This window comes from Jaculus jaculus, chromosome 1 (genome assembly GCF_020740685.1).
Source record: "Jaculus jaculus isolate mJacJac1 chromosome 1, mJacJac1.mat.Y.cur, whole genome shotgun sequence".
Taxonomy (NCBI): domain Eukaryota; kingdom Metazoa; phylum Chordata; class Mammalia; order Rodentia; family Dipodidae; genus Jaculus; species Jaculus jaculus.
The window spans coordinates 293,767,475-293,786,084 of NC_059102.1; the positions used below are offsets into that span (position 1 = coordinate 293,767,475).

An 18,610-nucleotide genomic window follows, 5' to 3' on the forward strand; every position below is an offset into this window, starting at 1 on the left:
GTGGTCATGTACAAATAACAGCCTCTCCTTTTCATCTCCAAGGATAGAGATCATTTTATGAATCTTCATTATTAAGGTGCATGTGAGTACAAGGAAATGTTTGGTATGTTTATAAATAAATCAGTCTCCCCATTGTGATATCATCCATCTCTGTTGTTTGTTTTTCAAGGTAGGGTTTCACTCTAGCCTAGGTTGACCTAGAATTCACTTTGTAGTCTCAGGGTGGCCTTGAACTCACAGTGATCCTTCTACCTCTGCCTCTTGAGTGATGGGATTAAAATTGTGCACCACTACACCCAGCTCTACCTCTCTTTTTAAGAGACTAATAGAAACATTCACTGTAAGGCCCAGATTCCTTCATAGACTTTGTCTAATTACCAACAATTTTCTCCTTAATTTTTTAATGATTTTTAAAAATTATTTATTTATTTATGAGAGAGTGAGGGAGGGAGGGAGAGAGAGAGACAATGGGCATGCCAGAGTATCCAGCCACTGCAAATGAATTCCAAATGCATGTGCCACCTTGTGCATCTGGCTTACATGGGTCCTAGGGAACAGAACCTGGGTCCTTCAGCTTTGCAGGCAAGCGTCTTAACCACTAAGCCATCTCTCTAGCCTTTTATTATTTTTTAACGTAAGTTGTAAAAACATAAGTTGTAATATTCCCTTCCCCATCCCCCTGCAGCCCCTCCTCAGTAGGGGTATTGATGTTCACTGTAGGATAATTAGGGGCTCTGGCTCTGGGGGAAGCTGTGTCTCTCAGGGTGTTTTTAATCTTTCTTGTGGTTCTTACAGTCTACCTGTCCCCTCCTCTGCAATAGTCCCTGAGCCTTAAAGAGTGTGTTATCAATCAACTCTCTTTAAGTCTCGGTACTTCTGCTGTGTTTCAGCTCACCAGAGTGAGTGTTGCTATTTTCCTGGATGTGGATGTCGGGTTTGCATTGGGTACAATACTTCTGTCGCAACTTCCTCTGCAATTTCTTCTAGACCACAGTAGATGTGGCAGAGGTGGAACATCTTCCTGTGAGCATCCAGCTGTCTTGTGTTGATGGATCTTGAATCTCCCCTGTATTCTCTACCATCTATAAAACAAAACAGACTCTCCAACCAAGGGTGATAGCTGTTTTGATTAAAGGGGATATGCCTTGAAGCTTGAGAAACATTTTTTAAAATTTACTGATGAGAGAAAGAGGCAGAGAGAGAGAGAGAGAGAGAGAGAGAGAGAGAGAGTACAAGCACATGAGGGCCTCCAGCTACTGCAAATGAATTCTATACACATGCACTACCTCGTTCATTTGGCATTATGAGGGTACTGGGGCATTGAACTTGGGAACTTAGGCTTTGCAGGCAAGAATCTTTAACCACTAAGCCATCTCTTCAGCCCTTGAGAGACATTCTGATGCAGCTAACCACTATATTTGTACAGGGAACACTGGGGAGGGGAGGGCTTCCCTCTGGGGATTGTGATTTTCCTGATCAAGTACGGGTTATGAGTTCTCTCCCACCAAGCAGGCCTCATGTCCAATTAGAGAGCAGTTGGTTATCCTAAAAGGCTGCATGCCACTATTCTACAAGTATGTACTTCTGGTCTAGCTAGTAGATTACATAGCTTGCAGGGTCTCCTGCATATTCATGTTGTTGGTGAATTTTGTCACCCAGTAGCTCCCATAGCACCTTCCAGTACCATGAGTATATGCCAGGTGAGGACTGGCTTTCCTCTCAGTCCCCACGCTGTTTTTTGGCATTCTGGGATAGCAGCCCATGGTGTCTTCAGCAATAGGGTCTTACCTTTTAGCTCTGTTGGGTAACCAAGCGCATGGCAAAAGCCCGCACTGTCTTGGCAGATCTCATGGATCACCCGGCCCAGTGCTCGCTGTGGGGGTTAACCCAGATCTGGCTCAGGGATCCACTAACCAGAGCCCATGGTTTTAAGGGTTAAGGTTTCTCTAGCTTCTACTGGGTATTTCAGTCTGGTCTGTCCTCCACCCTGACTTGGGGGTTCTATCTCATATACTGGTTTCCAGGAGGAAGGCTCCTATTGTGATGACTGCTTTAGTGTTTGGTTTTGTGTATTTCCCCTCCCTGCCCTCCCCCCCCCCCATAACCATCCCATCCCAATATTCTTTCACTCTACTGGTTTGTCTGCTACACCTTCCTTGCCTCCCCTCCCTCCCGGGTTCCCGTTTTTTTGTTGTTGTTGCTGTTTTGGTTTTCTTTAGCTTCATAAGATCTACTGGTTGACTGTTTAATCAATTTTCCGAACTACTGGGGTCCTATTTAGGAAATCTTTCCCTACATATGAATCATGGAGCATTCGCTTCATTGAGTTTCATTGCCAGGTCCTGGCTTAACATTTTTGTTGTTTCTTGGAATTCATGCATGTATTTGATCATTTCCTCATTAAGCTTAATCCACTGGTGGTTAAGGTCATCTGTTGGTTGACTCACCTTCAAGTTCTTCACCTGGCTACTTGGATGTCTTTGATCCTGTTCACTTGTGTTGAGATGAGAAGTGAGAGCTGCGAGCTGTTGCTGATGAGTCTCTTGCATTTCATTGAAGCGACTGGTGATTCTTTGTTGCTCTTCCTCCAACCTGTTCAAGGCCTCATTAATTTTGTGTGTTATGTTTAACACGTCTTCATTATGGGGTTCTACGTTGGGGTATCCTCTTTGTTTTCAGTGGAGGTTTCCATCTGGGGTCTAGGCGTTCTTGGTGGGGATCTACTGACTTGGTGCCTGCGTTATTTCTTTTGCATTGGGGTTTGCCCATCTCTAGTATGACCTCCTGTGTTCAGAGTGTGGTCCTTGTTCCTCTTGTGACCCCCCCAGAGCTGTATCCACTGGTCAGCTTTGGTTTAGCGGGGAGTTTTGGAAGGCTGTCTGCCCACTTGCTTGGGCTGGGTGACCTGGGTCTAGGCACAGTCCTCCTCGTGTGTGGAATAGCCTTAGCCTGCTTGGCTTGCTTGCTGTTCCAGCAGAGCTCTTTTCTCCCTGTGTTATCTGCTGCCTGAGAACTTAGGGGAGTATAACTCCCACTGGGATCCTGGGGCACAGGGCTGATGCCCCAGGTCCGACAGGCAGGTTGCTGTAAACTGAAGCGTTGTATACGCTCTGTTAACAGCAGTCAGAAGCCCACAGGGGAGTAGCTCACCTGAGGATAACTTCCCTGTCTGGCCTCACAGCTGACCCCAGCTGTGCAATTGGTCCCAAAACCCGTGGGCTCTAGGACTGTGATCACAGGCATAGTGGCGTGGGTGTTCCAGTCTAGCGGGTTGTCTCCGTGCTTGGAGGAGTTGTTGGGTCCTCTGGACATCTGCCAGAAAGAGGGCCCGAAGTCAGCAACCCCCTCACCTGCCCCACGAGACTCTGGACACAGACCCCTGCTCGGGCCTGCAATCTGGCAGCTCCCAACACGCCATCAGGCACCACTTCAATACTGCACATGGCCCGCAGTCCTAATTTTTTAATTAATTAATTTGTCAGCAGAAGGAAAGAAAGAATGGGCACGCCAGGTACTTCAGCCACTGCAAATGAACAAACTCTAGATGCATGCGCTGCTCTGTGCATCTGGCTTACATAGGTACCGGGGAATTGAACTCTGGACGTTAGGCTTTGCAGGCAAGAGCCTTAACGGCTGAGCCCTATTTTTTTTAAATTCACCGCCCATGCAGATAGTTGAAAGATTGCAGTCACTTAAAATTAATTTTTTTTTAATTTTATTTGAGAGAGAGAAAGAAAGAGGCATTGAGAAAGAGAGAGAGAGAGAATGTGTTTGGGTATACCAAGGCCTCCTGCCACTGCAAAGGAACTCCAGACACTTGCACTACTTTGTGCATTTGGCTTTACATGGGTACTGGGGAATCAAACTTGGGACATTAAGCTTTGTAATCCCCCTACAATTTATTTTTAAATGAATTCACCATTTCCCTCGCTCTGGAGATGACTGTTTTTTTTTTTACTCCTTTTAGATGATTAGCACAATACTTATACCCTTGTTTCTAAGTAATATACCTACATTGGTACTTCTTTATTTGTTAACATCCTTCAATTTTTTTCTTATTATTCAGTGTGTGTGTGTGTGTGTGTGTGTTCATGTGCTTATGGGCATCCGCATGCCATAGTGTGCATGTGGGGGTCACTGGTCCTCAGTTTCCACCTTAGTTGAGGCAGGTCACTCACTGTTGTTTACCACAACTTTCACAACATTCCAGGAAATTCTCTGTCCCCACCTCCATGCTCCCCATAGATGCACTGAGCTTATGGAAGCCTGCAGCAAACAGCTCCCAACTTTGTGTCCGGGTATATGAACTCAGGTACTTAGAGCTGTGTAACAGGAGTTTTATCCACTGAGTCATCCCCTGCCAAACTTCTTTATGTTTTGGTTTTACTTCAGGCATTTTTTAAAATCGGCTGTCTATTATCGATGATGATGAATTGCATGTGTCCCCTCTGTCTTCTGTTTGCAAACCCAACTTTATCACTTTGCCTCTCAGCGTCATTGAAGAGGGTTGGTGTCTTTGTTATAGTCACATGAACCTAAATCTAAGATCAGCCATTTGTAGATTGTGGCCATTTTCTTTTATCAAATTTAATAATTTTCTCTATTTTGTTTTTAGTAATACAGTTGAAAGCTAATCATTGGTGTTTTAAAACTCTGCTTAGAGCGTTCAAACTCAGCAGAGGTTTCTAGTACCTGTTTGTGAAGACATCAGTGCCGGAATCTTCTGATACCCTCTAATCTGAGAGCTATTACAGCCATCCCCCAGGACACAGTTCACGTCTGCCATACACTTACTCCTGTTTGTGTCTTGCATCTTTTTCACACATGGTGGTCCTCCTCCTCCTTCTCCTCCTTCCTCTCCTCTCCATCCTTCTTTTTTTTTTTTTTTCTGCCTTCTCATTTTCCTTCTGCATCATCCAGTAACTATCTGAAAAAGTGTGATGGGAAGTAAATAGTTGGTGGCCTTGAATGTCTTAAAATGCCTTTTTTGCACTTTCACACTTGATGGATAGCTTGGCTAGGTACCATATCCCCTTTACGTGGGAGCCTTCTGAAGTTAAATGGTGAAACTGTTTGCACAATTAAGGTAGAGAGACAACCTAAACATTAAATCTTTTCTTTCCACTTCCTGCATTCATTTCCCCTGAAGCAAACAGCACAGCTTGTGAGGTCACTTGGAGCAGGCAAGTTAGCTGACTGTGCCTGATGGAGCTGACCAGATTCAGTGCAAGTGGAGGATAAAGACCCTTTTCTTCCCCCGTTCTTCTTGGTTAATGCTATGAGACAGCCTCACCTGGCTCGGCAGGTGATGCAGCTGACTGGTGGAATTTTCATCTGTGAAAAATAAAGAAGTTGCTATGAAGATAATTTTCTCAGGAAAACACTGATGATTATAGCAATCAACAAATCAGTGGCTTAGATGCATGGACCAGAGCTTGGCAGACTCGTCATTTGAACTAAGAAAGCATTTAATTAGTCAGGACTTTGTCGTGTGAGACCATCTAGAGTCCTTCATTCCCTGCTGCCTGGCTGAACAAGGATGCTTTATAACTCTCCCGGTTCACTGGTGGTGAGCTGTGCAAACTAGAATTGAATATGAGAGGACCGTGACATATTTCTGGCATTATCACATTGCAGGTTCTTAATAAAACTTGAAATGAAGGTTTCCTTTTGTCCCTTTATGAACTTATGTTGGAGGTTTCATGTCTGTTGGTTGACTCCAAGTCTATGCCAGCTAAGGAAAAAAGCAAAACCAGGGAGAATCATGGTGAGGTTCAAGTTTCCTTTCTGTTTTATCTTTTCATTTATTCTTCTTCGTGAGCTTGGGTTTAATAATCTCTCAGCCTTACAGGACCTTCCTGTTTGCCTTCATACCAAATATGGGTTTCATTCCCCATCTTCTCATTACTTCCTGTAGGTGGATTACAGCACTCCATTCTGCTCTCTGGAAAGGGAATTCTTTGCCTCCCTTTTGATCCCTTCATCTCAGGCCATGAGTGTGCTTTTTCTTCAGAAAGAAAAAAATCAATTTCCTCTGGGCTGAAGAATGGCCCAAGATTTTTATGAGCCCCCAATGCTGTGTTCTACTTTTTAATAAGAGAACATTTTTGAGGTCTATAGAAAGTACGTGAAACAAGCACTTGTGCAGTTTCGGTATTGAACTAACCCAGTGTCAGCCACAGTCCAGGCTCCCTTTCCCAGGCTATGATGAAGAAGTGCATTGTCTTGTTGGTTGACTCTGTTCCTCTCTTGCATTTTCAGGCATCCAGATGTACCTGTGCAACAGAGAGCACTATGGCTACCTGCCCATCCCTCTGAAGCCCCATCAGACACTGCAGGAAGACATCGAGAACCTCATCCATGTGCAGATAGAAGCAATGAGTAAGTGACAGGAGCCAGGCCAGTGGCATCTTTTATAGTTTCAGTGGCCAAACAAGGCATATTTCTCCTCCTCTAGGCCTGGCATCTCATGGCCATCATTCTGCCTCAGCCAAAACATAGCTATTCATCTGTTCATGCACTCTGCAAATTTTCCTAAGTGAAATATAAATGTACAAGATCTTTGTCCTTGAAGAGCTTCCTGTAGTGATAAAGAGCTGGGAACCCAAGTGAATTATTTATACACAATGCAGTCAGTACCATAATATTAAATGTTTTGTGAAATGAATCCAAGACCTGTCTTTGCTGATTTCTAATTATATGAATTTTTGTGCAAGTAACCTCCTTAGTTGAGATAATGAAAACTTCTAGAGTTCTATAGCAGAGTTGTGTGAACAGGTATGTAAGTATGTATGTGTGTACAAGTACAATAATTGTGACTTAACAACAGATTGTGATTTAACAGAAACCATGCTGATCACTTTTTGTACATTGTATCATTTCTCCTTGTACAACAATGCAGGTGTATTATCACAATAGTAAAGATAAAGAGAGCTGGAGAGATTGTTTAGTGGTTAAACACTTGCCTATGAAGCCTAAGGGCCTGGGTTCGAGGCTCCATTCCCCTGGACCCACGTTAGCCAGATGCACAGGGGGGCTGCATGCGTCTGGAGTTCGTCTGCAGTGGCTGGAGTCCCTGGCGTGGCCATTCTCTCTCTCTTTCTCTCTCTGTCTGTTGCTCTCAAATAAATAAATAAAAAAGAACAAAAAAAATTTTAAAAAAGATAAAGAGATTAAGGTACAGAGACTATAGCACTTTAAGTCATTCTACTGATGAAGGATTAGATTTGAATAAGATTGCTATTCTAAATCTTCTGTCCTTAAAAATAATCTTTTAAAAAATATATTTATTTATTTATTTATTTGACAGAGAAAGAGGGAAAGAGACAGAAGAATGCACCAGGGCCTCTAGCCACTGCAAACAAATTCCAGATGCATGCGCCCTCTTGTGCATCTGGCTAATATGGGTCCTGAGGAATTGAACCTAGCTCCTTTGGCTTTGTAGGCAAACACCTTAACTGCTAAGCCATCCCTCTAGCCCCATTGAACATAATCTTTTCATTTCCCTGCTCTGGTGCCTTTTCAGCATTAATATGTTTAAATATCAGTAGCTAAACTTATTGGGTGGCCAAAGGAGAAAAGTAAATGATATACCTAGCCCAGGAGAGGACTTGGGCAACGGTTTCCCAGAGAGAAGATTTTCTGTCACTCACCATTAGAGCATAGGATGTGTCTGTAAGGACAGTGGAGGCTGGTGGGAGGCACCCTAGGAAATGAGGCTGCAAAGTGGGCAGAAGCCCTGGTGGAGGATCTCCAGTGATTTAGAAGGTGTCTGGACTTCCCTTGAAGGGAGGGAAGCTTTTTAAAAGAATTTGAGCACAGAAATGTCAGGTTGAAATTTGGATTTAAGGAGGTCACTCTAGTACCAGTGAATTAATGGACAGAGAATGGGCCAACAGAGAATGCTGGTCTAGACCACAGCTGAACACAGTGTTTTGGATATTGCATGGCAAACTGGGCAAAATAAGAGTGAGTATTTGTGCTGAAGCAGTAGCCAAGGGAGGAAAGGGGTGAGAAAAATCCATAAGTAGATGTGAGAAGCTGCAGCTAAGAGTTGGCTGTGGGCGGATGAGCAAAAGAGTGCTATAGAAAAGCCTCAAGTTCTGACTGCAAAGTCTGGATGGTTTTAGGAATTTTAAATTAAAATAGAAATTCAGAATTTTTTTTAACATTCTTTATTTATTTATTTGAGAGTGACAGACAGAGAGAGAAAGAAGCAGATAGAGATAGATGGAGAATGGGCACGCCAAGGCCTCCAGCCACTGCAAATGAACTACAGATGTGTGCGCCCCTTGTGCATCTGGCTAACGTGAGTCCTGGGGATTTGAGCCTTGAACTGTGGTCCTTAGGCTTCACAGGCAAGTGCTTAACCACTAAGCCATCTCTCCAGCCCAAAATTTGGAATTTCTTAAAGGGGCTGAAAGCAACCCCATGCATTTATTTTTACACCCACTGAGTGGTCTGTATCTGTTTCTTAATCTCTTCACCAGATCATAAATTCATTTTGGACCATGTTAGTCTCAGGACCAAGCACAGTACTTACCACCATGTGAACATCCAGTGATTTTGATTGATTGAGTGGGCAAATGAATGAATGAATGAGTGATAGGATAAAGGTGAATTCCCTGTGACAGTAGATTTGGGACCAGCCCTTAAAACCCCTTCTGTGAATTTGTTCAATACGTGCATTTTCTTTCTCTTTTCCTACCTTCTATGTCCTATAGAATGTTTGGTATCTTTTTTTTCCCCTTATATCCCAAGCACCTAGCACAGTTTGCCATACATCGGTACATGGGTGATACCAAACAAATATCTGTCAATGCAAGAGGAAGTGAATGGAAACTTCACTGTCAAGAGCATGGAACCTGCATCCAGATCAGCTTGGACCCAGGCTTTAGCTCCTTTGCAGAGATAATTATACCCTCTTGGCAGGATTGAGAGGAACAAATAAAATTACATGTGTATGTGGGTGCATATAGATCAACCTCGTAGAGTAATGAAGTGGGGCGGTTATTGAGTCTGCATCCAGCACATGGTGAAATTCCTGTCACTTCTCATTCCTGTTTCACGTCTGCCAGCCTTGCCTCACAAGTTGTCAGCTGTGAGAGAGGCCAGCCAGAAACTTGCGTTCTCTTTAACCTTTTCTAGCCAAACAGAATTCACTTGAGAAGAACCTGTAAATTATAGCTTTCATCATTAGTCTCCCTACATATGAAAACTCTAATGGTAGCAATTTGTTCATGGAACCCTATTCTTGTGCTTGCTTTCTCTAATTACAATTTATTAGAAAGTTCACATTCTGGGCTGGATAGGTGGCTTAGCAGTTAAGGCGCTTGCCTGCAAAGCCAAAGGACCCAGGATTGATTCCTCAGGACCCACATAAACCATATGCACAAGGTGGTGCATTTGCCTGGAGTTTGCACGGGCTGGATACTCTGGCATGCCCATTCTTTCTCTTTCAATCTCCCTCTATATTTGCTCCCTCTCTTTCAAAAACCAAAAGGTTCATGTTCTGAACTTTCCAACACAGGATATAATTAGGCAAAAATAAATAAAATAAAATTTTGAGGCTTATAATGTAGAAATTTGGAATGAAGATAAATGAAGGATGATTAAGTATTGATAATGATAAAATCATGTCAGTCAAAGGCCCTCCTCTGAAGAAAGACAGACTAGGTATTGAAAACTCTTTTCATGGTATCTGGATGCCAACAAGTGAGAAAAGAAGACTGCTAACTATATTATTAGGTTGCACTGATCAGAACATGCACTTAAATGAACAAATGTAGAGTTGTTCCCTGCCTGTTATATGTGAGTCACTCCATGAAGGCACTGGGAAGTCGAAGCTTCTATAATCAATTCTTACTTTACAAGCGTTTACAGTTTACTGAAGGAAACAGGACTAATATTTTTTTAAAAGACAATATAGTGTGTTGTGAATGGAGCAGATACAAGGTCAGTGTGGTCCAAGAGAACATTGAGTCCCAATGCGTCTTAAGTTGGGCTTGGGTAGAAGTATAAAGTTTAACCAAGACAAGTGAAATAGTCAGAACACTCCAGGAAGGCAGAGGAAAGAGAAGAAAGTCTACCCTAGGAGGCAGTGGGATTAAAACAGCAAAAGGAAATAAAGTGCTTGAAGTGAGAATAGTTTCATTGCTGTGGTCCTCGACTGTTCAGCTAAAGCACAATGTGCATCCTAAGCAGCTTATGGAGGTTTGAGGAGAGATGGTCAGGCTGTAAGTATCTACTCAATGCATACTATACGGCATAACCGCTCATGATGTCAAGTACGCAGCAGTGAAGAGTCAAGCAGAGCCCTTACCGTCAGGAGCTTATACTGTAGGAGAGAGAGAGACAGCATCAAGGAAGCAGATACATGAAACTCTGTAGAGAAGAGTTCCAAGTAGAAAGAAGAGCACATATGAAGATTATTAGAAAGGAAGAAGCCTGGGGGTGTTCCAGGGACAAAGTCAGATGTGGTTGGAAGAGAGGATTCAAACAGAGGGAGATGAAGTCATGGGTGAGTGCAGAACAGACTGGCCATGGCAAGGAATTTGGACTTCATTCTGAGGGTAATGTCAACCCATGGGGTACCATAATGTGATTTATGCATTTAGAAAGATCACTAAAACTGCAGTGTGGCTATTAGAGTGAATACATCTCTCCTGGTGAGAGATGTTAGTGGTTGAGATTTGAGCTGTAGCAGAGAAGTGATGAGAAACAGATTGAAGATGTATTTTGGTGGTAGAGCCCAGAGTATGTACAGAGGCTTGGATGAAGTCCATGAGAAAAAAAAAAGAAAGGAATTAAGAATGAGTCCAGAATTTTGGACTGTGCAACTTACAGAGATGGAAAGGCTTAACAGGAAAAGATTTGGGGAAAGAAGTTTTGATCATATTCTTAAGAGATTTATAGGGAGGCCAGGAGATAATTAGACATATGAATCTACAGTTTGGGAGATCCCATGTAGGGAGAGACATTTGAGAATCATTGACACAAAAATGATATTTGAAGCCAGGGAACAATGTGACCTCGTGTAGTAAAAGGAAGGAGGACCGATCCCTGAGGGAAGTAAATAGCCAGAAAGCTGGAGGAAAACTTGAGACATGTTTCAAGAAAGAGCCAACTACTGTTGAAAAGTCAAGCAACATGAGGATACAGAGTTGATCTTTGTTTATGTAAGATCGAAGTCTGTGCCTGGTGCGATGGTGCATGTTGTAATCCTAACGTTTAGCAGACTGATGTCAGAGGATTGCAAGTTCCAGGCTAATCTGGGCTACAGAGTGAAAGTCTGCTAAAGAAAAGAAAAGAAGACAAAACAGAAAAGCGAAGAATAGAAAGATAGAGCTCTGGCAGTGGTAGCCAATTGCAGTGGGTTGAGGAGAGGACAAGAGCGAGATGACAAAGGGGAATCTTGATGAGGTGTGAAACAGAGAAAGGAATAGTCCTGGCGCGGGGGGGGGGGGGGGGGGGGGGAGGGCGGTAACTCATTTCTGATTTGAGTTTGTTTATGATTTGGTTTCTTTGTTTGCTTAAGAAGGGACATTACAGCATGGTTTTTATGCAGATGAGAAGGCTTCAAGAAATAAGGAGAGCCAAATGGTACAGGAGAGAATTGTAAAGATGACGTCTTTGAGAAAACAAGAGTTGCTGTAGCCCAGATCAATCATGTAGAGGTTATAGTCCATAGAAACCAGGGTGTGTCAGCCCCTCAGCAGGTGGGAAGGCAAAAAGCACAGGCGCACATGCGACTGGGTTTGTGGGCTTGAGATGGAAGGAAAAGGTTGGTTGATTTGACTCTGCTCTTCTTGGCAAGCGTGCACCCCAGGCATGGACTCTAAAGAGCTGTTGAAGATTTTAGGACCGGCAAAGGCATAAAGCACTTCTCTGAAGACGGGAAAAGTGAACTCATTACGGAAGCTATATTGTTTGATTATGTCAGTTGCCAATGTGGACATCCTTATTTGTCACTTTGAAGTGACTAAGACAGCGTAGTAATGAAGAGTTTCTCCTGAAGTAGTCTTCCTGGTTTAATTAGGTTCAACTAGGGTCTTCTCTATGGAAGAGGAAGTCGGAGTTTACGAGAAGTAAAGCTCTGCACAATGATTAGTAGACCTCAATTTCAGAGATCAGTGGGAAAGGATTTGAGAAGTGTGTAAATGAGCCACAACAATAACTAATGCTTGTTGAAAGCCCAGTGCCCTCCACTCAATATGTACCAACTCATTTAGCACAGTAGGAGCTGTATGGAAATTATGGGAATGTTCTTCCTGTGGGAAAAGATGGATAGGAGGCTCTTAGATCCTGTCAAACTAAAAGATGTGAAGGAGTTATAAGGAACAAGAGGACTGGACTTGCAAATGACAACATGAAGCAATAGTAAACATCAGGTGGCTGCTGTCGGGTCAAGGCGACGGATCATCATGCAAGGATTACTAAGACTTTAGAATCTAAATGCATAAGGTTGAAAGTTGAGTTCCAGGGCTGGAGAGATGGCTTAGTGGTTAAGGCGTTTGCCTGCAAAGCCAAAGGGTTCCGGTTCTACTCTTCAGGAACCATATAAGCCAGATGCACAAGAGGGTGCATGCATCTAGAGTTTGTTTGCATTGGCTAGAGTCCCTGGCACGCCCATTCTCTCTCTCTCTCTCTCTCTCTCTCTCTCTCTCTCTCTCTCTCTCTTTCTCTCTCTCCCCCTCTCTCTCTCCCTCCCTCCCTCCTTCTCTCTCTCAAATAATTAAATAAAAGTATACTTAAAAAAAAAAAAGAAAATTGACTCCCAGCTCTACCAATGACGTACTTTTGACAACGAGCAAGTCCATAGGCATTAGGTTTTGGTGTATTTCTTTGTACAAACTAACAGTTGCTGCCACAGCAAGAAGTGGAATAAAGGACATGGTGGCTATGAAAGTACTTAAATTGTAACATACTTAGGTGCTGGTAAGATAAGAAGCAGATCTACTCCCTAGAAGATTATTTTGACAACTGTGTGCAGTTATAATAAGCTACAATAGGCAAGTCTGCACGGCGCAGGTGTACAGTGGGTGGTGGCCCCAGCTAGGGACGTTACTGTAGTACAGGATGAACTTGAAGGGCCTGTGAGGAGCTGATCCAGTGCAATCTGTTCAGATACCTTTGTTGTTGTTGTTGTTTGTTTTTATTTATTTATTTGAGAGCAACAGACAGAGAGAGAAAGAGGCAGAGAATGGGTGTGTCAGGGCTTCCAGCCACTGCAAACAAACTCCAGACGTGTGTGCCCCCTTATGCATCTGGCTGACGTGGGTCCTAGGGATTCAAGCTTCGAACCAGGGTCCTTAGCCTTCATAGGCAAGCGCTTAACTGCTAAGCCATCTCTCCAGCCTTCAGATACTTTTTTAAGTTTATTTTTTATTGCAAATTCCATAATTGTACACAATAACCCATGGTAATTCCTTCCCTCCCCCCACTTTCCCCTTTGAAACTCCACTCTCTATGATACCCCCTCCCCCTCTCAATCAATCTCTCTTTTATTTTGATATCATGATCTTTTCCTTCTATTATGATGGTCTTGTGTAGGTAGTGTCGGGCACTGTGAGGTCATGGATATCCAGGCCATTTTGTATCTGGGGGAACGTGTTGTAAGGAGTCCTGCCCTTAACTTTGGTTCTTACATTCTTTCCGCCACCTCTTCTACAATGGACCCTGAGCCTTGGAAGATGTGATACAGATATTTCAGGGCTGAGCACTCCTCTGTTACTTCTTCTCAATACCATGGTGCCTTCTGAGTCATCCCAAGGTCACTGTTGTCTAAAAAGAGAAGGTTATCTAACCAAAAGTGAGAGTAGCATTAATATATGGGTATGGACATTAAAGAGAAGTACTTACTGGGCAGTTTGGTGAACATAGTATATACATTTAACCAGATACCAGCAGACATTACACCCCAAGGGCTCATGACAACCCCTGTTGTAGGTTTTCAGTATCAGGGATGTATTCCCTCTCATGGAGTGGGCCTCCAGTCCATTTAGAGAGCTGTTGGTTTTCCCCATAACTGACGTGCAACTATTGCACCTGTTGGCTCACTTGGCCTGGCTGGGTTGGTGGGTTGCTGCTCTGATAGCCTGTGCCAAGTGCTGTGTAGGTGAGCTCCCTTCCGCAGGTCTCTGGTGTTTGCTGGTGGTTGGGGAGGGGAGGCTGAAGTACTCCCACTGGTCCTTGTGATCCTCTTCCTCACCAGCCATCCACTGGTCCTTGCCGTCCTCTCTTTTACATTTCTTGAGTTTGTGAGGGGGCTTCTGTGAGTGGAAAAATCCCCTCACCTGTCTTTCCCTGTGGCTCAGCCTGAGCCTGGCAACCCTGGTGACAGGGACCTGGTGCCACTGCTGCTAGAGCTGCTTCTCCTGCTTCTGTGGTCTAGAAGGTCTGGATCTCTCCTACTTCTCTGCCGGGGTTGAGAATTTCTTATATACCTTCACTTTTTAGTAGATGAGGCATTTATTTGGCTTTTTTTTTTCTTTTTTGCTTTTTCTCCCTAGGCTGCTTTGGCATGGTTCCTATGCTGCCATCTTAACTGAAAGTCTCAGATACTTTTCCAGACATGACTGCTCTAAGTGAATTACTGTGAACCCAACCTACTTACCAAATTGCCAAACAACAACAAAGGATTAGCTTTGAAGTCACACTGATTAGTATCCAAGAGTCATACCTGTGTTCAAATGCCAGTATATGCCTCTGTGACCTTGGACATCTTACTTAAGCCTTTGTTCCCTTGCCTGTTGAAACAAAAGAGCTACTCTTATTGCCTTATTGATGTGAAAATTGAGTTAATGTGATTAGAAATGTCAAGAAGGTAGCCCAGAGTCCAGTGAGTGATAAATCTCTATAATAACAGCTAAACTCATTAATCTGAGATTTCAGAATATGCAGAAGCCAATGGAGCCACTATACCAAGTGGGGTACATGAAGGGACAATTTACCAGAGGGAGTTGAATGACAGATGGCATGAATCATCAATGGTGGAATCAGGAGTGACCACAACAAAGCCTGGGGTCTAGTGATCATCAAATCCAGGGTCAACAAATGTATATCTTTCTCCTTCCTATTATAAGCTCATCACATCATGACTCCCTTTCCTCTGGAGCTTAATGTCACCTTTAGTGTCAAAACCCCGGCAGGCACATCACTCTGTTATTTTTGCTCAACAGCAACCTTGAGTAGTCTACCACTTGTGGTTATTCAATAATACTTGTCCTATGAATGCAGTGACTGTTTAATGGGAGCAAAGTGATGAAATGTAGCTTCCACATTAAAGCCACTCCAGACACACGAGTGTCAAATGGTGACCAACAGCCTAAAAAGGGTGACTGGACATCTAACTCCCAAATCCAAGGTAAGTCAAATAGTATGTTTAATAGGAAGGAGTTGTACATTGAGTCTTTTCCTCTTAAAAATATGTCCCTGATCATGATGCACCCTGCATGCTGGTTTTAAAAGACACCAAAAAGGAGTTGTAGAGCAGAAACAGTCAACATATTGTGGTGCTACTGAATAAGAGAATACACGTGCTATGTGGATGGGATTATAAGGGTTGCATTTGAAGTAATAAAACCAACTCTTGTGTTTGGCTTAGGAGCTCTGCCCCACGACCTTCTAAATTTCCTATCATTTGACTGTAAGTGAAACTGGCTGTGGTTTCTCTGTAGAATCACAATAAAGGGTTAGCTCACAGATCACACCCTCTGGCCAGTCTTTTGGTCAGAGTTGGAGAAGTTATGCGGGAATATGAAACAGCACTGAATCTCACTAACTAAATACGACAGTGTCTTATTTCCTGCCATTCAAGTATGCAGCTCTGCTGTCTTTCCTGGGCAGATGTTCTCCATGTGCTGGTGGAACATTCTAGACTGCTTCAAACTTGCGACTTCTTCATATCAACATATACTGCTTTGGTCACTGTGGTGGGCCTGAGAGAGGTTGGAGACTTAAGGAGCAGTAATTTATTTTTTATTTATTTTTAAGTTTTTTATTATATATGGACATATTTAGTATGTAAATAACACATGTTGGTACCATCCTTTCCCTCCTCCCTGCCCCTTTTCTAAAGAGGCCCTCCTCACTGGGGATGCAGGTCAACCCCATTGGGGTTGTGGGTCATGCTTTATGGGGGCAAGGAAATGTCTCTGTGCAAAATGTCCCAACTTGTAGCTCTAACAATCTTTCTGCCCCTCTTCCACAAAATTCCCTGAGCCACTTTGGGTGCATTTTAAGTCTAATACATGCTGGGCACTTAGAAGCCTCTGGATGTCTGGTTTGGTAGGTGTTGAGTGTCCTCAGTGTCTATTGCCTTCACCCTTGTGCTGATGTCAGATTCACTAAGAAGCAGCAGTAATTTAAATCTTCTCTAGAAAGCCACCCAGTCATAACTCCCTTCAAATGCAAGAACATGTATTTCTCTGTCTCATGTGCTGGAGCCAGGAATAATGGATACTGGTGAAGTAGTTACGGGGTTCCTATCCCTTGAACAACTCACTGACCAGCTCTTGTTTAAATTTTCTTCATATTATACCTTGCTGTTGTTTGATTTGGTTTTATTTTTGCATGTTTGTGACATACATGTCTATGTGTATGCATGTTCATGTGTGTGTGCCCAAATATGTAGGTAGGTATGAGTGCATATGTGCACGTGGAGGCTAGAGGTCAACATCAGATGTTTTTCCCAACCACTTTCCAGCTCAGTTTTTGGGGCACGGATCCTGGAGCTCACCAGTTTGGCTAGACTAGCTGGCCAGAAAGCCTCAGGGATCCTCCTAGCTCCGCCTCCCCAGTGCAGCAGTTACTGGCTGAGCTATCTCTGGAACTCCATATTAGCCCTTTGAATTTGCATGAGATCTGCAAATCCTGAAGGCCTTCTATAACTAATAAAGTATATAGTGTATGAGGAAAGCTGTCTTAGAGGCTTAAATAAATTTTAAAAATTTATTACTTGATATGCAGTGTCCTTCCCACCTGTAATCTTCCATTATTATCTCTGTACCAAGTTCTGAAATGTGAGCCAGCACTTAGAGATGAGCTGGTATTAAAACAAGTAAGTTAACTTAAGGGAGCAAGTATTAGCATTTACATATAAACAAGAATTCATGAAGCCAGTGCTCTGGCTGTCAGGGTCCGGGTGTCACCTCTCAGTCCTGAGACTGCGGAGCAGGTGCCCCCCACCCTACATGTCCAAGGTGGGTTCCAGCCCTCGTGATCCAGTGTGTTGGGAGACTTCTGCTCGTGACCCTTTCTCTAACAAAGTGGTCTGTGTTTCTTGTGTCTTCCAGTTGACCGTCCTCCAATGGAACCATCCCAGTTTGTGTCAGTTGTCCCTAAATATCCAGACAAGATGGGATTTGATGAGGTAGGAAAGTGTCTGTGTGTGTATCCACGTGTATGCATGTGCACAGATGCCTGTGAGTTTATATTGAGCATGTTTCTGCAAGACAGCCAGAGAGATTTGGGCCCTGAGGTCTCAGAAAAACTGCTCAGTATGGCCTATTGTCTCTTAGTTTCCTGATCTTCAGAAAGGAAGTCATGGAAAATTGAGTTATCAATGAGTCAGAAGGAAGTTGATTATTTAGTAATGAAAGTGAGGCCCCTCCTTAGTGCAGTAGGCAGCATGTCAGTCTCATAGTAATGAAAGTGAAATTGCCATATTTTACCAAACTTTTGAGGGTAAGGTAAAGGGAGTGTGTGTTTTATGTTTTGGAGGACATTAACTTTATTCTGCCTGGGCTGAATGAGTGGGAACCATTCTGGAACACTCCATGCTTTGTTTCCTTTCCACCATTCTTCCATGGGAGAAGGCAGAGAAGAAAAAGGAAAAAAAAATTAGACTCTCCAAAATTACAAGTAAACTGCTGGGCACGGCCACACACACATCTCAACCCCAGTCCCACAAAGAAAAGAAAGAGACCAAAGAAAATATTAAGCTCAGGTAACAGTAAGACTCGTTCAAAGAAGAAGAGGAAGAAGAACAGAGGATCAGGAAATGGGATGTTAGGCTCTGGCCACCCGGTTAGCACAGGAGTTGCTATAAGGGAACGTAGACGTGCGTACTCCAATACCACATACCACATACATGCACACACTACACACACATACTACCCATACATGCAAGTAAGCATAAACAAACCTGCTTTCATGCTAGAGCTTCGTGTCAGTTTTCTGAGGGCAATATCTACTAGGCAGTTTTAATTACATAAAAATGAAGTAGGGCTGGGGTATCGCATGGTGGCAGGGCATGTTATTAGCAGCCCCGTGTTCAGTTTACAGGAGACAGGGGGAGAGGAGAAAGGGAGAGGAAGAGAGAAATAGAGAGGCAGAAGTATAGAGGTGCTTTTCTGGGTAGTACGTAAAGCAGGTGATTGGTTTGTGACTTCATGTCACTGAGTCCTTCATGTGGCCACTGATTAGTATTGAGGAAGAGCTTTGTGGTCTGAAGCTGTGACCTGCTTCAAGAGTCCGCAGGCAGACAGAATTCTTCCATGGGTCCTCAGTATGTTATAGGCCACGCATTGTGTTTTGAGACTATTGTTCCTGCTGAATGGAAGGAAATGCCTTGTCACACTGGATCATGCACATCTGTATCTCCATAACG

General features: G+C 43.4%; 1 protein-coding gene across 1 annotated transcript in view; it reads left to right on the forward strand.

Moving 5' to 3' along the window:
• The window catches only part of Colgalt2 (collagen beta(1-O)galactosyltransferase 2), a 114,742-nt gene that overhangs the window by 81,893 nt on the left and 14,239 nt on the right, over window positions 1-18,610 (forward strand). The window contains exons 6-7 of the mRNA XM_004658862.3: window positions 6,262-6,381; window positions 17,295-17,371. Coding sequence (XP_004658919.3) covers window positions 6,262-6,381; window positions 17,295-17,371 — 197 coding nt within the window. The remainder of the gene's footprint in view (window positions 1-6,261; window positions 6,382-17,294; window positions 17,372-18,610) is intronic.